The sequence below is a fragment of the Rattus norvegicus genome, chromosome 1 (assembly GCF_021556685.1).
Source record: "Rattus norvegicus strain SHRSP/BbbUtx chromosome 1, alternate assembly SHRSP_T2T, whole genome shotgun sequence".
Taxonomy (NCBI): domain Eukaryota; kingdom Metazoa; phylum Chordata; class Mammalia; order Rodentia; family Muridae; genus Rattus; species Rattus norvegicus.
Window position 1 is genome coordinate 265,961,298 of NC_141534.1, and position 22,618 is coordinate 265,983,915.

At 50.3% G+C, this 22,618-nt stretch overlaps 2 protein-coding genes across 4 annotated transcripts; both read left to right on the plus strand.

Annotated features, from left to right (window-relative positions):
* Window positions 1-128: 128 nt before the first annotated feature.
* Dusp5 (dual specificity phosphatase 5) lies at window positions 129-13,574 on the plus strand. Of its 3 annotated transcripts, none has more exon segments than NM_133578.2 (4): window positions 129-681; window positions 4,964-5,112; window positions 9,094-9,313; window positions 12,054-13,574. In NM_133578.2, coding segments are annotated over 4 exon segments (1,155 nt in total). In that variant the 5' UTR covers window positions 129-302; the 3' UTR covers window positions 12,461-13,574.
* Window positions 13,575-17,330: 3,756 nt separating this feature from the next.
* LOC148007930 (uncharacterized) lies at window positions 17,331-19,574 on the plus strand. The gene is made up of 3 exons (XM_087604399.1): window positions 17,331-17,355; window positions 17,943-18,223; window positions 18,818-19,574. The coding sequence occupies exons 1-3, from the start codon at window positions 17,331-17,333 to the stop codon at window positions 18,953-18,955; spliced, it is 444 nt and encodes a 147-aa protein (XP_087460525.1). The 3' UTR covers window positions 18,956-19,574.
* Window positions 19,575-22,618: the final 3,044 nt, after the last annotated feature.

Sequence of the window (22,618 nt, forward strand, 5' to 3'; positions counted from 1 at the left end):
ACGCCCCGCCCAGGGGCGTGGCCAGGGCAGAGGGGCGGGGAAACACCCATATTTGGCCTTATATGGGCACTCACGTCACAGGACGCGCACTCATTCACATAAAACGCAGCGCTGCCGGCGGAATCCCCAGCTTTCCGGGGCAGCGAGTGGCGGGGCCGGGTGCTGAGCGAGCGGGGCGTGGAGAGCGTCGCGCGGCCCCTCGCGCCGGGCTCCGTTTGCAGGCCACAGCCCCCGCGAGGTGGCCCGCCGGCCCTGGGCCGCCCGTCCTCTGGCAGCTGTGGTGAGCGCAGCGTCGGGCCGGCATGAAGGTCACGTCGCTCGACGGGCGCCGGCTGCGCAAGATGCTCCGCAAGGAGGCGGAGGCGCGCTGCGTGGTGCTCGATTGCCGGCCCTACCTGGCCTTCGCCGCGTCGAGCGTGCGCGGCTCGCTCAACGTCAACCTCAACTCCGTGGTGCTGCGGCGGGCCCGGGGCGGCGCGGTGTCTGCGCGCTACGTGCTGCCCGACGAGGCGGCCCGCGCTCGGCTGCTGCAGGAGGGCGGCGGCGGCGTGGCGGCGGTGGTCGTGCTGGACCAGGGCAGCCGCCACTGGCAGAAGCTGCGGGAGGAGAGTGCCGCGCGCGTCGTCCTCACCTCGCTGCTGGCCTGTCTGCCCGCCGGCCCGCGGGTCTACTTCCTTAAAGGTGAGCTTGTTCGGGAGCAGGCTGCCCCTTGCCACCCTGTGCAGGGACACCGGGGCCCCAGGGTTACCTTCCTGCCTAGGAACTCTGCACCGGAGAAAGTCACCACTTGCGGGAGTGTGCACCCGGGGTTTGACGTGCGCTTGGGAGGTCTTTGCAAACGTCAGCTCCCAGGGCTTCCTTCTCCCCACCCGCCTTTCCTCGAAAGCTCTGGCATCCTCTCTGTCCTCTGGTCTGGGTGGGCTGAGAAGGTGCTGCGGGCGATGCTCCCTAGCCGTTCCGGGGGCCCAGAGCTCATGCTGGTCTCTGGCGCCGTTTGCAGACCGCGGGAGTGTGGGGGGCGGGTCGGAACCTTTCTGTACAGATCTGGCGTGATCAAACAGGTCGAGACCCTCACCCAGGAGAGTGGCGCCGCGGCGTCCCCTTTATTCCCGCCTAGACAATTAGAGTGCGTTAGGCTGTGTCTTGGTGGGCCTCTTGCCTTTTTGACCCTGGCAAGTCCCTCCCCTTCCTCTCCCTTTATTGCTTTTTATTGTTAGCCTCCAGCCTCCTCCTCCTCCCCCATCTAGGCCGTTCTCAAGCTTAATTTGGGAGCTGACTGCTTTCCCTCTCCTTTCATCCCCCTCTTCCCCAGCAGGGGATTATCCCTGGGGCTGCCTCCGAGAGACTACCAAGACTACCAACAGGCCAGCCTAGTTAGGAGAGGTGCCACGGGGGCTGTAAGATACGAGGAGATTCTGTGGCCTTTGATTTTAGGCCTTCAAGAGCCGCCTCCAGGCCCAACTATTTCACCTGCTGGGGAGATAACTTTGGCTTCCGGTTGTGGGTGTGTGATTACTCTCAAACCCCACATCATTGATTTCTGGGTCATTTCCTGTGACTACTCCTGCCTTCTAACCTCAAAAGTATGGGAACCCTGGCCTGGGTGCAGAGGAGAAAGCTGACGCCGGTTAGGGCCCCAGAACTCTGATATGGTTCAGAATTCAGGTGCAGTGAGCTGAGCCCGGTGTCAAAGCCATGCAAGTTGGAATTTTCACACTGTAGGCCAGGAAGATTCGAAGGCCAGTGGGTAGCTTCCCAGCTATTAACACCTCTTGCTAACTGTCCCTTGTTGATCCCATTGGGAGATAACAGGTGGATGTTGCTGCAATCCCAGCTGAGCTAGGTGGAAGGGTGGGTGGCCTTCTCTAAGCTCTGCAGAGGTCTCTCTCACGGTTAAAAATGAAGTAATGTGTGTATCCAGAAGGCAATCTGAATAGGGCCGAGGGTGTTTAAGGAAATAGTGTCTTTTTCACACCCTAAAACCTAGTTCCTCTCCAGAAACAGCAACAGGGATTTCTTGTTGGATAATTTCTCTGGTAGTATTCAAAAACAAATTAAATCCATATCCTTCCAGACCCTGCCCCTTTTCACCCGAGTGGATTTTGGAGACATCCACACTATGTGGTAGTGTCTGGTGATAACCACTAGGTTGCTCCCAGCCTGGCCGTGTGAAAAGCGGTTAAGGGGAGGGTAGATGTATGTCCTTGTCATGTGCTCTGGTATTGTGCAGTCTTGTCCTCCTTTCAGACCGTGGAAGCTGAAAGATCAAAAGTGATATGCATTTGGTATTCGGTAAATGTTGCTGCCCAAACTGTTGCAAAGGAGGATCCCTTTCTCTTCAACAGAGCACTCCAGATGTGCATTCCACTTTGACCTGGTGGCAGTTCCCTTGACCACTGACAGGAGATGCTCAAGACCAATTGGGTGGCTGGCCCTTGTTTACATATAAGTGCCGGTGTGCTGCCTCTGTTCCTTTGGCAACACAGGGATGACTGCAAGTAGACTCATTCTGAAGAAGGTTGAGGCGGCCTTAGGAATTGCTAGCACTCTTGCAATCCGAGTGAGGCACAAGTGAGACAGCAGAGAGGAATGTTCTGTCTCCACACCTCCGATGGGAGTGGGCAGAAGACAGAGACCTAATCTCCTGACCCCAGCCTGAAGAGGCAAACCCTGTCTGTCTGTCCTTCAGCTAATCTGAGATACCCTGCCTGTCTCATCTTAGGTTGTCAGCAACACCTCTTTCTGCCCCTCTTGCCCGCCAGCTCTAAATGGTCTAAATAAAGCCTAGGGGTGAGGTAGCCCTAAGGCCTCTCTTCCTCAGGTTTGGGAATGCTTGGGCTGATCTTTCTCAAACCCACAAACCTTTTATTTTGTTTCCTCGAACCCAAACTGTTAGACCCAGGCCTAACCCTATGATTTATTCACTAGAAAGCACTGCCCTCAAGGATATGCAGATTAGCATCATTCTGTAAGGGGCTGCATGGGGGAAACTAAGCCACTAACACCTTCACCTCTACTCCCTGATCCCTTCTAGCAGGCACCCTGTCTTCATGACAGAGAATGTGACCATTTGTGGAAGACCAGAAACTTCTCCAGGGAGCTGTTTGTCTAGTGACCACAGGGGAGATTTGGGGAGAACTAAATGGGGACAGGGGTGGCAGAAGCTGAGAGGAAGCCAGAATGACAAGGTGACTCATCCTGGGAACTGGCTGCAGCTCTGGGGAGGGAGTTGGAGGCCTCATGTAATCCATTAACCATTTGCTGCCTGCAGGAGTAAGCCCTCTACTATTGGGCTGTCTAGTACCAGAAGACAGAAATGAAAAACAAAAAAAAAAAAAAAAAAAAAGTAAGGACGTTGTCTCGGGATTCGTACTTAACTGGTGGCATGACACCAAGCGAATCCTTGAGGCCAGCGAAAGACAAGCAAGTTTTCTGGAGGCTCTCTGAAGTACCTCAGGGTGATGTCTGTCAGAACAGAAGGTTCCTAGGCAAGAATGCCCTGCCTACCTAGAAGCCCTTGGCTTTCTAAGGTTCTTGAGTTATTGGCTTTTCCCTGCTGGTCCTGAGTCTAATGTGGATACATTTCTGTTACCTTGTTTTTCTTTTTCTTGTTTGGAAACAGTCTTCAACAGCTCCTGTTCCTCTCCCTCCTCTTCCTCTTCCTCCTTTTCTTCCTCTTCCTCTCCCTCCTTTTCTTCCTCCTCTTCCCCTCCCTCCTTTTCTTCCTCTTCCTCTTCCTCCTTTTCTTCCTCTCCCTCCTCCTTTTCTTCCTCTTCCTCTCCCTCTTTTTCTTCCTCCTCTTCCTCCTTCTCTTCTGCCTCCCCCTTCCTCCCCTTCCTCTTCCTCCTCCTCCACTGTTAAGATTATAGGCATGTGTTCCCATGCTCAGCTTTAGAGACTCCCCTTAACCCTCAAGTGAGCCTTCTGGGGGAGTTGAAATATAACACGGACATCCTCACATGTCCAGATGTCTGCATTTCCCCTTTGGTTTAGAATGCGTTAACTTGATTTACGACTACATTGGCGCTGGAGAGGAGCTTGTCAGTGACTTCAGGACCGTTCAAGTGAGAAAGGGCACGTTCCCTCATGACCAGGAGAGGGTACAGCTGCAGTTTTACTTAGAGCAAACAGGCTAGGGGGAAAGCCAGTTTAGGAGTCTTAGAAAAGCAAAGAAATTTTGCATAATCACACCTTTGTTTTACATAAACAAGAGAAAAAATAGCTTTTTGTTTTTTGAAAGGATATGGCTAATATTTACCAGATGCCAGATAAGCCACTTCTGATAGACACAAGATGTTAATCGTTGCCTGTCTTTGAGAGACCTCTAAAAACTTATTTATTTATGTATTTATGTGTTTATTTATTTATGGGGGGTATGTGCACCATGTATGTATGGGAAACCAAGAGGGTCAGAATAGGTGTTGAACACACACACACACACACACACACACACACACACACACACACACACCAGCTTGAGTTACAGGTGTTGTGAAATGCCACCATGTAGGTGCTATGAACTGAACCTAGCCAGGTCCTCTGCAAGAGCAGTTAAGTGCGTGCTCTTAACAACTGAACCGTCTCTCTAGCCCCAAACGACAGACTTTTAGAAGCATGTGGTGGGGTGTGTGTGTAAAAGTCTGATTTTTATTCTAAAAGTAGTGGTTTTGCTCAGCGTTTACCTACTGCCTGTGCATGTGTCGTAGGTAACCTGCAGCATTGACCTCTCCTCCCTCATGTGATTCTCAGGGGGAATCAGGTCGACAGGCTTTGTGCTTTACCCACTGAGCCATCTCACCTGCCCTGACTCAGTTTTCTTATATAACTAGAAGTCGTATTCTTACCTTAGGGTCATTGTTTTAGCTCTCTTGTACTGGGGTGGGGGTGGGGGTGTTCTTCTGACAGCTTGAAAACCCAGTGCTTCTGCCTGGCTCACGTCTAGCTTGTCCCTTTATTTCTGAAGGTGGGTACGAGACCTTCTACTCACAGTATCCTGAGTGCTGTGTGGATGCGAAGCCCATTTCACAAGAGAAGCTCGAAGGTGAGAGAGGCCTCCTCAGCCAGTGCGGAAAGCCCATTCTCAGCGTCGCCTACAGACCAGCTTATGACCAGGTATGTGCTTCTCAACTGCTGCCTGCCTCTGCTCCTTCCTCACATCCCATTCGGTCGGGCTCTGTGTGATAAGGAAGCTAAGTGTTCTTTAGTGTGCTGCTGTAGCTTGCCTGCAGGGGCTCCCATCCGAGAGTAAGTCGGCATTCTTCCAGCAGCCCAACACAGCTAACTAAAGTCCCTGGGCCGCAGGATGCTGGGTAGCTTCTGGAGTAAAGGGGAAGTAAGAGATAACATTATTATTATTAGCTGGCTTGGGAGGTTCGGGGAAACTTGGAAATGCTGCTTTGGGTTTCCCTGAAGACATCGAGAGCTGACTTTCAGGCTTCCTGTGGTGTTTGGTTTTTTTTTTTTTTTTTTTTTTTTTTTTTTGGTTCTTTTTTTTCGGAGCTGGGGACCGAACCCAGGGCCTTGCGCTTCCTAGGTAAGCGCTCTACCACTGAGCTAAATCCCCAGCCCCTGGTGTTTGGTTTTTTAAGATTATTTTACGTGTATGAGTATTTCGCCTGTGTGTATGTACGTGCATCTCGTGCCTGCCTGCAGAGGTTAGAATCCGGAGTTAGAGAGGGTTGTGAGTCACCACATGATACCGGGAATCCAACCCAGGTCCAGGTCCCCTGCAAGAACAATTGCTCTTAGCTGCCATCCCTCCAGCCCCATTCTCAATTTTATTTGTGTAGGGGTGGGGGGCTAGGGATAGGCTTGCTTCATAGATCCTCCTCCCGAAGGCTGGGGTTGTAGACTTGGGCCACCATACCTGGCTGTCTCCTCTAGGATTCTCTGGTACCAGAGGAAGTGGAGATACTAGAGGCCTGGATGTCTCTGTAAGCATATGAGGTCTTTTGGTTTTTACTCTACAATAGACTACTTTGTACAACTCACTGACCGTTAGGAGAATGGACACCTGCAGAACGATGGGGGAAAGCTGGTGAGCGCCCAGGCCTGGCAGAAACCAGACTCAGACCCTTATTGGTTATCAGTTAGTGGGATGACTGTCAGTGTAAGGCCAGTTTACAAAGACTCCAGCTGCTGGTTCAAGGCCGCCCTGGGCTTATGGCTGTTCTTCAAGTCTGTCTGATTCCTTTCCCGTTAGCTGAGACACCTGACTTGGAAGGAGGTTTTCAGACTTTCCCCCCCCAAAACTAAGAGCATACCTACTAAAGAGCCTTCTAGATGTGGCTGAAACCGTCAGCCCCCTGCCATGGGTAGAGCTCAGCCCCTGGACAGAGTTCTAAATAGGTGGCCTTGTTTCTATGGGATCCTTGGCCATTGGAAGTTTCTTACCCTGGCCAATGCTAGGGTCATGGGTTCTGTTTGTTTTCTTTCATGGAAAACCAGCTTGAGGGATGAGCCTGCGGCCACAGCATCCATCTAAGCTGGAGGCCTGTTTGGTTGGTTGTTTTGTTTGTTTTTAATTTGGGCTGTGTTTTGCCCCTTTCTCAGAAACTGGAAGAGTGGTAGCAGGTTGTGAGAGCTCTGTAGACCTCTGGCCCACTGACGGTGGGATGCTGTGATATGCCTTCAGCCCTCACCATGGGGAACCCCGGACATCGAGAGAGGCCCAGGCGAAGCTGTCATATCCTCCGGGTTTTCTGACAGTCTTCGGTGTCTTCCTCTCGAGTTAAACAGAAGACTCAGAAAAGGAAAGAAATAGAATTTCACAAGTGTGATGGGCCAAGCGGCAGGGGGAAGTTGGAAGGTGTCCCAGGCTGGTGTATCAGCATTTTCCAGGCACTCAAAGGAGTGTCCAGTCTGCTTCTTTGAAGGTGTGGCCGTGGGGCCATGGTGGTGGGTGTCTGCTGGGGCTGTAGCTGATCAAAGGCAGAGCCGAGTCTTGGACTTGAGTCTCTGTCTTCTTTTCCAAGAAGGAAACCATTTTTCCAGTTTCTAAGCAGTGGGGAGCTTGGGCTAGACTAGGTTGAACTGGACCAGGCAGGCCCAGGGAGGAGTCTGCCCTCAGGCCAAGACCAGACCTGTGGGGGTTACTGAACTCCAGTATCTGCCCTGTGTCCTTCTTCCCCAGGAGGGATGCTGTATCCTACTTACTTATTCATTCTTCACCTGAATGAACATAGCAGCAGCTGGATAATATGCACGCTAACAGTGCATTGGTTATCTCTTATGTCTTACCCGTCACCCCGAGACATAGACATTGCTCCCAGTTTTTTGTTTAGGGGCCATCAAAGCTGCCCAAGCCCCTATTGGCTGAGAAGCTAGGAACTCACCGAGAACTCTTCTCTCTCAGATGTTGGTTCCTAACCTCCGAAAGGCTGCCCTGTGTGTGGCAAAGGGGAAGGGTGCAAGTGGAAAGACAAGAAAAAAGTATTTTCTTCCTGTTTTTGCTGACAGACTGGATAGGTGAGCCTGGCACACACCCATAATCCCAGCTGTAAATTCAGAGACAGCCTGAGCTACACAGTGAGTTCCGGGCCAGCCAGGCTCCACACCGAGCACATGTTTCAGGAAGGAGGAAAACAGAGGCAGCCCTTGTTTCCTCATCCTGAGCTGTACAGACAGTCACTCAGCTAGGACCTGCCATTCCTGCTGAGCAGTCAGAGTTGGGGTTCAGTCCCAGCTCCCCCCTCTCACTGCCTCTGACATGGGTACCTTGTTCAATCCCATCTGAGCCTCAAGTAACTGTAAAATGGCATTTTTACCTACCCTGTATATCTGCTGTAAGATTAGGAGCTGTAGAGTTCATGGGAAGGCTGGTTGTCCGTCTGTAACTCAGTTGGTAGACTGCTTGACCACCACACACGGAACCTCTGGGTTCAGCCTCCAGTACCATGGGAACTGGGCATGGAGGTACGCGCTTCAATCCCAGCATCTGGGAGATGGGAGCAGGACTGTCAGACTGCATCCTGCACTCAGCCCAGCTTAGAGTGCGAGGTCTGTCTGAGGTACATGAGAACCCATTTCAAAACATACGTGCGCGTCTGTGCGCGTCTGTGTGCGTCTGTGTGCGTGTTCCCGTGCAAGTTATCATTAGCTTTGCATAAATTCTCTGTTACTTTTGTGTGTGTGGTTAAATTTGCTTTTGCTCAAACACCTCGAGTGCTAGATAGGTTACGACCTGCCTGCTGCTGACCCCCCGCCCCCTCACTTGATCCCTTACCTATCCCTTACTACTGGTCTGGCTAAGAATTTCCACTCTGTTCTTTTTCAGGGGGCAGGAAATAGGGGGCTCTAACAGTCACTGGCCTCCTCTTGGCACCTTAGAACACTTAGATATGCAGATTACCAAGTCTCTCTAGCCGGGTGCTCCAATCAGTCTCACCTCAGGGGTAGACGGTCTTAGGCTCTGCATCTGCAGCTCCAGACACCTGGGTGCGGGTGATGACCTCAGCCCTAACTCCTACACTCCGTGTGAAGGTGGGGGTGTGGGGAAGCCCCTCTGCCTGTGACCTAACAGCTTCTCTGAGTCTGAATTCTGAGTAGGTCGTGGTTATTTTCAGTTCTGAGAAACATTCTTTTTGTGGGGGGAAGAGTAATGATATAAAGGGCTGTGATCGAGGACCCCCATCCCGTCCAAGCATTTCCCTCCGTTTGACCGATGGATTACCTAGGAAGCTGCCCTCAGGTGCATTGGCTTGCGCTGATTCTTTCTCTCTGTGGAATATGAGCCTAAACGAGGGCCCTTTCGGTCCCCACCTCTTCCCATCCCTGCTAGCATCAGAAGGCTGCTAGGAATTCTAACCTCCTCTGTGTGTGTGCAAAAAAAAAAAAAAAAAAAAAAAAAGATGAAAGGAACTCTGGTCCCTGTGAGTTTTGCTGTCACTGAGTCACGAGAGTGGAGAGTTTGCCAGGATGGAGGCACCACCCACACTCTTGGCTGGATTGCCCCGGCCCTGAACTCTCTCTACCTGGAAACCAGAAAGGGAACCTCCCATCTTAAGACACAAATAGGTCAGGGTTGTTGTTTTTCTTCTTCCAAGTGAGCAAACTAACCCGATATTTCCTGGTTGTCCTTTGTCCCTGCACCAGGGTGGCCCAGTTGAAATCCTTCCCTTCCTCTACCTTGGAAGTGCCTACCATGCATCCAAGTGCGAGTTCCTCGCCAACCTGCACATCACAGCCCTGCTGAATGTTTCCCGCCGGACCTCTGAGGCCTGCACCACCCACCTACACTACAAGTGGATCCCTGTGGAGGACAGCCACACCGCCGACATTAGCTCCCACTTTCAAGAAGCAATAGATTTTATTGGTAGGTTCAGTCCCCCCCTCCATCGTTTTGGGAGCCTCCTTGGAGTAGAATATATATTTTTACCTTTCGGTATCTTGGTTTGGTTACCTTCTTTTCTTGGAAAGGAACGAGTCTGTTTTTTGGTGGGCAGCAACTTCTGTAGCCCTAGGTAGCCTCAAATTTGCTCTAGGATCAAGAATGACTTTGAGCCCCCAATCTTCTGCCACCTCCCAAGCAGGGGAACCAGGAGTCTGCCCCCGTGCCTGGCTTAAGGAATGTCTTGTATATGCAGCCTGTAGAGTTGGAGCCTCCTTCTACGTAGGCTAGGCTATTTTTAAAGCAGGCGGAAGGATGGAGGGAACATTCCTTATGCACCAGTCCTCGAGGGCCCAGCAGCTTTGCATGGTTCTGGAAAGCGGCTCTGGAGGTGGTTGGTTTTGTATTTCCAGCTAACTATGGATTAAAGACGGCCCTGAGTCAAGCCCGGTGGCTGGTACAGGGAAAATCTGGCGCCTTTTGCATGACTCCTCTGTTCCTATGAGGCAGTTGTCATCTGCTCCATTGTACAAGCCTGAGGCCTTGGCCTCTAGTTGGACAGAGCGTGGGCTGCCAGTGCTACCTAGTGTTGCCGTCTTTGCTCTCACACACCAGATCTCCTTCCCCCGTTGTGGCTAGCTTGATCTCTGCCTCAGATGTGGAGATAACACTCCTCAGCTGTATGGCCTCACCTCCTTCTCTCCCAACACGCGTACTTGCTAGGATTGAGACATCATTTTCCTAGAGCTGGTTAAAGGCAGGTGTGAGGCACAAGGGTAATTACTTAGCACAGGTAGCAATTAAAGGGCCCCATTCAGCCACGTGGAAGGAAGGGCCTGCGCTCACCACACACACGATGTCATAAGAAGTGTTGACAAACTCACCAGAGGCACAGGCCGAGGCTCTCCCTGTCAGCTAAGTCTCTGGGCTCAGAAGCAGCCGAGATGCTGGGTTGTAGGTGGGAACTCTTGACTTTCCTTCATGCCCTGGGGAGGGCTCTGCCCTCCTCAGTCTGTTATTTAATTACCTGGATGGCTACTGAATGAAGTCATGCAACCTGCGCCCGTCCAGTTCTGAGAAACCTCCCTCTGCATCCTGTGTGTTGCGTCTGTTTGTGGACACAGTCACACAGACCCAGTGTTTCATAAGCGCCCAGTATGTGTTTTAAACCCAGACACATGCCCTGCCAATGGAAGGAGGAGCCTCCCCAGTGGCCTTGTACTCAGATTAGCACTGGTCCCTTCTAAGGAAGCTGGAGACTGAGGGTGGCAGGGGCCTAAGGTTTAGAAAGGTCCAGAAGCAATGCCTTAAGATTCCTTTCTTCTGTTCTTGAAGGAGACAGTGACCCACTACGTGCTCACAGCCAGTAGAGGAGGAGGTGGAGGAGGAGACAAGATTCTGTAATTACCTCAACCCCATACTACCAGGGACTGGGCTCTCCTCTGAGCTCACAGTCCTTGTTGGGGTTTATTATTCCTTCTGGATTGAGGGGCTGCCTCCAGGAGCTCCCACGGGCTTGCTCTGGGGTTTTGTTGCTCAGATTGGAAATCTTAGAGGCTCCTCCCTGACCCCTTAGATATTTAATCTTTCAGATCTATATCCATTTTCAAACTTTTTGAACTTGTTAAGCTCTCGGGTCCCCACCCACGTGGTAAGAGGGCATTTCCCTCTTGTCTGTCTGTTTGTTTTTAGTACTATGGTCTTAAGCAGTAGCACTTACGGGTACATCTAACTTCCTGTGAGGAATTATTTCCTCCCTCTCTACAGAGGGGATTGGGGAGGCTTTTTGTATGGTTTTGACTTGATACAAACTCACCTTTAACCTTTCCTATTTTTAGCAGTTTTACTTGGAAGGGTAGGACAGTAGCAGGGGACCCTTCTCTCTCTCTCTCTCTCTCTCTCTCTCTCTCTCTCTCACACACACACACACACACACACACACTCTTTGTCATAGTGATCGAAAGAATGCTAACTGATGGTGACTTGAGCAATGACTCCCACTGTTGAGCAAGATGGAGTTTGCAAAAGCCATTAATATTCTCCATCTAGTAAGCGTCACTTAAGCAGAACTATAATTAGTGGCCGGGCACTGCTTGTTATATGTTTGGTGGTGAGAACCCTGAAACCTCACCAAACATCCTGCCCTGGCCAAGCAAGACAGGGTGCCCAGGGAATGCAGAAGACTTCTTCCGGGATGGGGCCTGTGTCATCACCATTAGACGAGAACTGGAGAGACTAAGTTGTTTTTCCAGGTTGGTCTTTGAGCCTAGGACACTCTCAGAAAAATTACACACGTGCCCAATAATGAAACCCGCCTGTGGTTTCGAGGATTTTCCCAATGCCTTTGAACCCGATCCTGGAACACAGGGTAAGGTGGCTGTCCCCAGGGAGGATGTTTCCAGGGCTGGCACATGCAGTGAAAGGATCTGTGCAGGTGTCCTCGGAAACAGCTCCGAGGATTATAAATACACTCTGTTGGGACATGTGTCACTGGGATTCAAAAGCACTGCTGCAGTGTCTTGTTACGAGCCCAAGCTTGCCCTGAGCCTATGGTCCCCCCATCTATGGCGCAGATACTGGTTTTACAGACCATGGGATGTACCCCTGTGCAGCTGAGGACCAGGGCCCTTACACTGGCACAGTGAAGGACGGCCAGTTTGCACAGGTTGTGCTCTGTGTGCCCTGCCTCAGACTCTACACTGACTTCCTCTCTGCTTCATTACAGACTGTGTCAGGGAAGAGGGAGGCAAGGTCCTGGTTCACTGTGAAGCCGGGGTCTCCCGGTCGCCCACCATCTGCATGGCTTACCTCATGAAGACCAAGCAGTTCCGCCTGAAGGAGGCCTTCGAGTATATCAAGCAGAGGAGGAGCGTGGTCTCTCCCAACTTTGGCTTCATGGGACAGCTCCTGCAGTATGAGTCTGAGATCCTGCCCTCCACACCCACCCCCCAACCTCCCTCCTGCCAAGGGGAGGCAGCCAGCTCCACCTTTATAGGCCACTTACAGACACTGAGCCCTGATATGCAGGGTGCCTACTGCACATTCCCTACCTCAGTGCTGGCACCGGTGCCCACCCACGCCACCGTCGCAGAGCTCCACAGGAGCCCCGTGGCCACAGCCACATCCTGCTGAGACCGGTCGGCTACCAGCGCATCCCCAAGAGCAACTGTGACCTTTGGATTTTTTAAACTTGTGGACATTTCATACCCGTGCAATACTGAAGACCTCTCTCTGTCCCGCTGCCCCGGTAAGATGGTGAGGGGTCAGCAGGCTTGCAGATGCACTTCAGGCTAACCCGGAGGATGGTTTCTCGCGATTGTAGGAAGGCCAAGCCATGCCCCCCTAGCACAGCGGCGTGCTAACTACTGTACTTCCAGAAGCCCCGCCCACTCAGGACCGCCTCATCCTTGCACCTCAGAAGTCCCGGCTTCTCATTTCAAGTGTAAGGCAATACACAGTCGCAGCAAAGTAGGAGCAAGCTGTGCTGGACCAGGAGGGGAGGAGTCCGCCCGTCTGGGAGGAAGCACAAGTTTCACTGTTAATTTGAATTTCGGCCAACTTTGTCTGTCTCTGTCCTCTGTCACTTCAGGGAAGAGAGCTGGTCACCGCTCAGTCAGAAAAGTTAACCCCGCTGGATTTGTCAAGACAAAAGGACCTGCCCGTCTGAACCCAGTGTTTCTGAGGTTCTGTCTAGGATCCCATGGAAGCTGTTGGTGTAAGGAGAAGCTCCTGACTCATTGGAGTTTCTTGCTCACCGAGGGCTCCTTGGTGACCTTGGACTTTGGCATGGTTTTTACAAATACTTGAACCTGTCCCATTGTATCTCTCCCTAAAGCACCTCTGGTGTCATTCAGAAAGTTGTCAGACCCTAGACCAAAAACCACCCCTTTGAGGGGGTAGCAGGAACTGCCTGCGTTCTGGGTCAGTGGTGGTGACTGACATACTTTTTCAGTTTAGTGTCCTGTGTGCTTTTTTTGTCATCCATTGTGACAATGTTTCCCTCCCTACCCTGGGGAGTCGTTTTCAAACTACTGATTCTGGGGTCTGCATCGTTTGCAATGTGGTACTACTATGTCCTTCGTAGATTGTTTTTCCAAGGGGGGAAAGGCAATAAGTCACCCCCAAACCCATGTGAATGTGAAGAAAAGCAGTGTTGATGTTTTTATATATATATATATATATATACATGTAGTACAAAATTAAAAAAATGTCAAAAAATAAAAATAAAAAGTGCTTGTTCTTGTGAGTGGTGGCTTGGGATAGTCAGGCTTGCTTTTGGGCGAGGACTGAAGTCTGCCTTGTTGTTCTTCTGTGTGGCCTGTAAGTATACCTGGGTGTCACACGCACACCCGGTATCTGCAGAGGCCAGAGGACGTCGCGTCCCCTGAGCTAGAGTTACAGATAACTGTCAGCTGCTGTGTGGAAGCCAGGAGTCAAACTCGGGTCCTCTGGAAGAGTGCTCCTAACTACTGAGCATCTCTCCAAATGTAGGGTAGAGTGAGAATGCCAGATGGGAAGCTCTCCGCGTTTCCTCAAGTCTGGTTCTGACAAGGACACAGAATGCTCCTAGAGAAGTCCTGGTGCAAGCCAGACCTCCTACCCAGGCTCCCCCCTTAACAGCCTGCTTTGACTTTTGGTTCATCACTCCCGACGTGGATCAAAAGGAGCCAGAGGTCCTGCAAAGTTCCTGGAAATCCAAAACCCTTCCTTCCCAAAAGCCCAGGTGCCAGGCTTGTGGCCAGCCTCCCTCTGCCCTGCCTGGCGTATGGTAGACCGAGGAAAGGCTGGCTAGAGATAGTTGAGGGGAAGAGGTTCCTCTTGATGGCCTACCCAACTCTTTACCTTGTATCTAATTCTCACAGATAAAGCCCTCCGGAGTTCCTCACATACACCTCACACATACTCACACACACATACATACACATACACATTCACATATACCTCACACACACACTCACATACACCTCACACACATACACACACATACATACACATACACATTCACATATACCTCATACACATACACACACACACATCCCTCAGTGAGTGGGTTTCGATCCAAGTGACACTCACTTGCCCTCTGAGTAATGTCTTCTATGCTGGTCGAGGAAGGAAGAAGCAGAATCAACTGCTTGCCTGCTACAGACCAGGCAGGGTTGTGACTGAGGGTTCCACTCAGTGAGGCTTCCAGCCTAACTAACCTCTCACTTCAGCAGGACCCAGAGGGCTCCGGCTACCCTGGTGCATGCTTTGCAAGGTAACAGCAGAGTAGCTGTTTCCTCTGAACATCACCCTAAGACTGCGTGAGACAGTCTTGTTATCTTCCTTTCTGAAAACTGAGCTCAGGTGCCTGGAAAGGTCACCCGGGTCAAGAAGACCTAGTCACATCCAGCCCTACCTCCCTTGCTACATCCAAGCCTTCCTCGGGGTAGAGCAATGGACAGGAGGAAGAGGCCTCACTGACCCCTAACTCCTGTGCTTTAGACTTCAGGGCTCGGCTTACCTGACTCATGACCCCTCCGAGTTCCACATCCCTAAAGCCTCTAATCAGCCCTGGAAACCTACTGTGCAGGTTTGCCTAGAGGACAGTGTAGGGAGAGCGGGAGAGTAGGAAACCAGCTGCAGGCTGGACTGGTGGGCCGAGCAGCAGCCACCCTTGGTCGTCATTGCTTTAGTGCATCAGAGTCTGTCTCTAATGGGTGAGTAAGTCCTCCAAATCAGGCATGAGGATTGCTCATATGAGCCTTGTGAGTGAGTCACGGTGGGGCCGAGGGGGCAGACCCAGTGAAGCCCCACAGCCGGGGATGGCTCTGGGACTCTCACTCCACTTGCCAGTCTCTGTCAATCACACCTTCACGTCTGCTGGCACTCAACTTCACACGGGTGTGAGCGTTGAAGCCAGCGCTGCTGTTGGTTAGAATCCTCTGGGGCTGGTCTCCAGGGCTGTGAAACTGCATCTGAGTCTGAGAGAAGACCATGCTCATTTCTGAACTACTTGGATGTTCAAACCTCTTGGGTTTATCCTAACTTCTGAGCTGGGCCTGATGGGCGGGATACACACACACACACACACACACACACACACACACACACACACACACACTCACATACACACATACACCTCACACACACACCACACACATACACACACCTCACACACACACATACATATTCACATATACCTCACACACACACATAGACACACACATATACCTCACACACACACACTCTCACATACACACATACACCTCACACACACACACACTCACATACACACATACACCTCACACACACACCACACACTCACATACACACACCTCACACACATACACACACATACATACACATACACATTCACATATACCTCACACACATACACACACACATACACCTCACACACACACACTCTCACATACACACATACACACCTCACACACACACTCACATACACCTCACACACATACACACACATACATACACATATACATTCACATATACCTCACACACATACACACACACATACACCTCACACACACACTCTCACATACACATTCACATATACCTCTCTCACACACACATACACACTCACACACATACACTCACATACACATTCACATATACCTCTCACACACACACATACACTCACATACACATTCACATATACCTCACACACATACACACACACACATACACCTCACACACACACACTCTCACATACACATTCACATATACCTCTCTCACACACACATACACACTCACACACATACACTCACATACACATTCACATATACCTCTCTCACACACACACATACACTCACATACACATTCACATATACCTCACACACACACACTCTCTCTCTCTCACACACACACACACACACACACACACACTGTGTGTGTGTGTTAGGAGCCCTGTGCACTCATGTGAAGGCCCCTAAGGAAATGTCTCCCCAACTTCCAGCAGCCTGAACAGGTACCTCTCTGAACTCCTGGTGATTTATCTTCAAAACCTCCTGAGGCTCAGGACTGCCTGTCTCCCTCTCGGCATCAGGCTGTGTGGCAGCGCAGACAGAAACTTTTAACCCACCTCTGGCAGTTTCACAGGAGTTGAAGGCACACTTTGCCTCATGTTTTATTTTTGTTTTGTGACAGGATCTTGCCCTGTAGCCCACACTGGCCTCAGACCCAGTCCACTGCCTGGGCCTTCTGAGTGCGAAGATGAGGGAACCACCACCAGGCCCAACACGGAGGAGGTGCTGTCATCCATGCCGCCTTGTTTCCACGAAGGACTCCCAATTTCCTTTTCCCTTACTTCTGTTTTCTCAGAGACTTCAAGCCACCACAAGACCTTCAAACTCCATTTAAAGACTAAATATACCACTTACGAAGTGAGGTATGGAATAAATAAATACCTAAAGTGTCACCTTTGTCGACTGAGCCTGGTGCCCCGCCCGCCATGGGATCCTGTTTCAAATGCATATTCTGGAGATGGTGGATATGCTTAAGGAGGCCTGAGCCTTTGGAAGGTGGGGTCTAATTGGCTGAAATAGATCCCGGGGGTGGGCTTTTAGCCTTACTGGCCTCTGATTGCTGTCCTCTGCGTCCTGGTCCTCCCTACGTCTCCACCACCTTCTAGCAAGGCCTTCTGCCACGAAGGACTGAAACGCGAGGCAAAGTGAGCCTTTCCTCCCTTAAGGTGTCTGTCAGGAACTGAGGTTTCAGAAGGCAGAAGTAACTGATGCTCTGTTCTCTCTCTCTCTCTCTCTCTCTCTCTCTCTCTCTCTCTCTCTCTCTCTCCCCCTCTCTGTCAAGGATTCATTGTTGTGACGTGATGGGGTTTCTCGTTGATTTGGCCAAGCTCTTGGTTGTATCAGACAAGGCTCTCTAGGGGCGTGAGATCAAAACAATACGAATGTCTTATTTAAAAGGCACTTGTCAGACGGACTTGTGTGACTTGGCTAAGTAGTTCAACAGCGGCTCTCTTGGGGTTTCTATCAGCGCGATGACACACCCCATCACTGAGGGAAGTCAGAACAGGAAGTCAAGCAGGGCAGGAACCTGGAGGCAGGAGCTGATGCGCAGGCCATGGAGGGGTGCTGCTTACTGGCTTGCTCATCATGACTTGCTCAGAACCCACTGACCAAGCAGGATGCCTGCCTAAGTTTGGTCCCCAGTCCCCAGTGGGCGGAAGGAGAGAAGAGACTCCTGCCAATTGTTCTCTGACCTACGTATGAACCCCACCACATACACGAAAACAGATGTGATTGTTTTATTATTTTAAATGAGTATGTGTGTGTGTGTGCGCGCGCACACACACACGCACGCATGAGTGTGTAGCAGTTGCCCATGGAGGCTGGAGGTTTCAGATCTCCCTGGAGCTAGAGTTACTGATGCTTTTGACCCACCTGATGTTCATACTGGAAATCAAATTTGGCTTCTCTGGAAGAGTCGTGCCCTGTGCTCGAAATGTGGCACCGTCTTTCCAGCCCAGTAAATTTAATTTTAAATTTTAAATAAATAAATAAATAAAATAATTGGAGAGCATTTTTTTTCCTTGCCCAGTTTCTGTAAGCAGTTGCAAAGCCTTACTATTATTTCTCCCTTAAATGTCTAGTAGAATCTGCCAGGCAGTCCTGTGGGCCTGACATCATCATCATCATCATCATCATCATCATCATCATCACCACCACCACCATCATCATCATCATCATCATCATCATCATCACCACCACCACCATCATCATCATCACCACCATCATCATCATCATCATCATCATCACCACCACCACCACCACCATCATCATCATCATCATCACCACCACCACCATCATCATCATCATCATCATCATCATCATCATCATCACCACCACCATCATCATCATCATCATCATTTTGGTAAGTTTGAAAGCCGTGCAGTTCTTTTCCTTAGTGAAGAGGGAGCTGTTCCATGGCTCGGTTATTCTTGAGTGACTTGTAGTAGATTGGCATTTTTCAAAGAATTTGGTCACTAAAATTGTTTAGGGCCTTTTGGAGGTTGCCTTTGTCCCCAAGAGTTGCCGTTGTTTTTACCTTCTTGAGAGCAGGTACCTTTTTGGGCAGGGCGGTCCTCTGAGCCAAAAACCTGCAGTCTTGGCCATTCAGCTGTGTCTGATTGCAAACGCTCATCCCAGCTTTTGACTGTTCACGTCCTGTGTGTGTGTGTGTGTGTGTGTGTGTGTGTGTGTGTGTGTGTGTGTGTGGTGGGGGGGGGGTCACAGACCTCACCAGGCTTGAGTGATTTTAAAGATTTATGGGGCTGGGGATTTAGCTCAGTGGTAGAGCGCTTACCTAGGAAGCGCAAGGCCCTGGGTTCGGTCCCCAGCTCCAAAAAAAAAGAACCAAAAAAAAAAAAAAAAAAAGATTTTTGTATTTAGTGTGTATGTAGGGTGTTTGTGCACCTGAAGGTCAGAGGACAACTTTTGGGAGTCTGTTCTTTCCTTTCCATTGTAGGTTCTGTGGACTGAATTCATGCCTTCGTGTTTGCACGCAGAGCATTTTTACCCACTGAATCATCTCTCCAGCCCTAACTCGACTCATTTCAACCGGAGGGTTTTCCAGGTGCCATTTCATTACCGGTTTCTAGTTTAATCCCGTGGTGGCTAAAGAAAAATACACTTTGTCTGATCTTAAGTCCCGTAAATTTATCGAGATTTGTTTGATGACCCCAAATGTGGTCTATCTTGGTGGCTACTGTATGCACATGATACAAGTCAATTAGGTTCAGTCGATTGGCAATTTGGCTTCATTCTTCCTCCTCATCCTTTTTCTTCTCTTCCTCCCTCCTCTTCCTCTTCTCTTCCTCCCTCCTCTTCCTCTGCCTCCTCCTCTTCACTTTATGTAGCAGCCCTGGTTGATCTGACCTCTCTATGTAGATCAGGCTGGCCTTGAACTCACAAGTGCTGAGATTAAGTTCTGTACCACCATACCTAGCCTGCTCATATATAATATAATACGAATCATAACAATATAAGTTTAGCCGAGACTTACAATACACTCCTTAACTTACCATTACTTTCAAACAATGCCATCCCTGTACTCTGTACAATGAAAGACATAGCAATTCACCATGTGACTCCCTTCTTTAAAAGTGCATGGTGATTGCTGTAATTAGTTTTAGCACACTCGCTTTGATACATTGCAAACCCATAGTAACTTATTATCATTGCTATAAACCGCTGATTGTAATTAAAATGGATCTTTAATGTAGAAAAAGAAGACTTCCTCGACCTTTAATTGGCTAAGTGGCTGGTCCAGGGAATACGGGTATGACCTCACTGCTACATTTTGGGGTGGGAGTACCTCTATTGAAAGTCCTCCAGGGGTTGGGGATTTAGCTCAGTGGTAGAGCGCTTGCCTAGCAAGCGCAAGGCCCTGGGTTCGGTCCCCAACTCCGAAAAAAAGAAAGAAAAAAAAAAAAAAAAAAAAAGAAAGTCCTCCAATCCCGAGAGCCCACAGCTTCACCAGGCTTTGTCTTTGTTAAAACACTCTGTTGGTCACTGCCCATCGAGTGGACAGGGCTGGCCTAGCACCCCCAATGGCTTTCTTCTCAGCCTTCCCTTAAGGATGCCTGCATTGACCTCAAGCTCCTCTTAAAGGTCACTGGGCAGGGCCTTTCTGTCAAAGCATGGATAAGCACAGTAGCTCCTGCTTCCTCTGGTCTTTCCACATGCAGACACATGGTCGCAGCTTCTGTGTGCTTTCTCTTAATTCTCTCTGCGCCCCACAAGGGAGATGCAGCTGCCCTCCCTTTCTCAGAGAACAGCCCGCGTGTCCCTCTGCTCTGGGCTGCATGCCAGCTTGCTGTGACTAGAGCACTGTCAGTCAGGGCAGTCGGGCTCCAGAGCATAGGCTGGGGTCAGTGGCTTGGCTTCCCAGTCCTGCTCTTCAGATGCCTTCCCCTTATTTTTATTTCTAATTATGTGTATGTGTGGCTATGTGCACTTACGTGAGTGTAGATGCCTGTGGTGGCCAGAGACGTCAGAGCCCCTTAGAGTTGGAGTTATATCCAATTGTGAGCCTTCTGACATGGGTGATGGGAACTGAACTCAGGTCCTCTAGAAGAGCCTTGTGTGCTCTGAGCCACCTATCCAGCACCCGTTTCTTCCTCCCTTTCCTTATTTTATCTTTTGTTTTTCTTTCTTCTTTTCCTTTCTCTCTTCCTCTACCTCCTCTTCCTCTCCCTCTTCCTTTCCCTCCCCTCCCCTTCTCCTTTTCGCTTCCTCCTCCCCCATTCCTATTGCTTTTTCTCCTCCTCCTCTTCCTCCTCCTCCTCTTCTTCCTCCTCTTCCTCCTCCTCTTCTTCCCCTCCTCCTCCTCTTCCCCTCCTCCTCCTCTTCCTCCTCCTCCTCTTCTTCTTCCTCCTCTTCTTCCCCTCCTCCTCCTCTTCCCCTCCTCCTCCTCTTCTTCCTCCTCCTCTTCCCCTCCTCCTCCTCCTCTTCCCCTCCTCCTCCTCTTCCTCCTCCTCCTCTCTTCTCTCTTCCCCTCCTCCTCCTCTTCTTCCTCCTCTTCTTCTTCCTCCTCCTCTTCCCCTCCCCCTCCTCCTCTTCCCCTCCTCCTCCTCCTCTTCCCCTCCTCCTCCTCTTCTTCCTCCTCTTCTTCTTCCTCCTCCTCTTCCCCTCCTCCTCCTCCTCTTCCCCTCCTCCTCTCCTTCTTCCTCCTCCTCTTCCCCTCCTCCTCCTTCTCTTCCTCCTCCTCTTCCTCCCACTCTTCCTTCTGTTTTTAGTCCTGAGGGTTGAATCCAGAGCCTGGCACTTCCTAGGCAAATGCTATCACTGTACTATACCCCCAACCTTCCTTTTGCTTCCTTCTGAGACAGGGTCTCGCTGAATACCCCAGCTGGCCTTGAACTTGCTCTGTAGCCTATGCAGGCCCTGAGTTTGTGAATCTCCAGCTGCAGCCTTGTGAGTAGCTGGGACAGCAGGTTGTCAGGCCAGTGCTGCCACTCCTGCAGCACCTCCTCAGGTAGGCTCTGTAATGGCTTTGGCCTTGTAGCTTCTTGGCCGGAAAGTAAGGGGGTTGAATTCGATGACCTCAGAGGCTCCATCAAACACCAGTCTTCCAGGGCTCTGCATTAGTGGCCTTGCTTGCAGCTAATGAGCACCTACAGTGGCAGCGCAGGGCGAGATTTATTTACTTTAATAATATCAAAACCACGGAACTCGCCTCACACTCATATATCATCCCTGCCTTCCTGTTTATCCCAAAGGTTATCTTTGCAAACGGCCCTTTGGGTTTATAAAAGCACCTCTGTGCTCACCACATATGATTAAGTGAGGGAAAAGCAAGTTATGAAATTATGACTCCCGTCTCACTAACAGTGCATACACATTTCTCTCTCTCTCTCTCTCTCTCTCTCTCTCTCTCTCTCTCTCTCTCTCTCTCTCTCTGTGTGTGTGTGTGTGTGTGTGTGTGTGTGTGTGTGTGTGTGTTTAATTTAGATCATGTATAAGTATTTGGAATATTTTAAGTATTTTCGCACGGATGCAGTTTATAAACAGAGGTATTTATAATTATGTTTATGCAATCTGAGAGGTTCTACACACTAATAGTACAATATTACTAAGTAGCCTTCCCTTTCCTTTTGAGACAGTCTTATGTAAGGGACACCGTAGCACACAGACAGAGCAATCTGATTAATCCCTGGGAAGTCAACCTCAACTTCCAGCTGTCCTCACATCCCTCATGTAGCCCAGGTTAGCCTCACACTTACTATGTAGCCAAGGATAACCCTGAGCTCGGGGTCCTCTTGCCTCTTCTCCTGAGTACTGGGATTACAGGTGACTACCATCTCTCTTGCTTCAGGGGGTGCTGGAGTTGGAACCCAGGACTTCATGCATGCTAGGCAAACACCCTGCCAACTGAACTGGAGCCCTAAATCTGAGCGGTGAAATAGCTGCTTATTCCCCTTCACACCCCAACTACCCTGTGTACTGGGGATTGATCCTAGGGCCTCATGTACTCTGGCTAAGCACTGTGTCATGGAGATATGTTCCCTAGTCCATTTTGTTTGTTTGTTTGAGACAGGGTTTCACTAAGTTGCCCAAGCTGGCCTTGAATTCACTCAGTAGCCTAGGACCCAGGCAGGCTTTGAACTTGTGATCATCCTTCCTCTGCCCCTCTGCCTCTCTTGCCCCTCTTGCCCCTGCCAAGGAGCTGGGATTATGGGCCTGTGGCACCAGCCCAGCATGTTTTTTGTTGTTCGTTTGAAATAGTCTCAATGTATTGCCAAGGTTGAACTTAAAAGTTGTATTC

What these genes read in the sequence shown, in the direction of transcription:
- Dusp5 (XM_087606026.1), top strand. Translation starts at nt 303, where the DNA reads ATGAAGGTCACGTCGCTCGACGGGCGCCGGCTGCGCAAGATGCTCCGC. An exon ending in ACAGACCAGCTTATGACCAG is followed by an intron (nt 5,113 to 9,093) that starts GTATGTGCTTCT and finishes TCCCTGCACCAG; the next exon opens with GGTGGCCCAGTTGAAATCCT. An exon ending in AGAAGCAATAGATTTTATTG is followed by an intron (nt 9,314 to 10,663) that starts GTAGGTTCAGTC and finishes CTGTTCTTGAAG; the next exon opens with GAGACAGTGACCCACTACGT.
- LOC148007930 (XM_087604399.1), top strand. Translation starts at nt 17,331, where the DNA reads ATGACACACCCCATCACTGAGGGAA. An exon ending in ACACCCCATCACTGAGGGAA is followed by an intron (nt 17,356 to 17,942) that starts GTCAGAACAGGA and finishes TTAAATGTCTAG; the next exon opens with TAGAATCTGCCAGGCAGTCC. An exon ending in TCATCATCATCATCATTTTG is followed by an intron (nt 18,224 to 18,817) that starts GTAAGTTTGAAA and finishes TTTCCATTGTAG; the next exon opens with GTTCTGTGGACTGAATTCAT.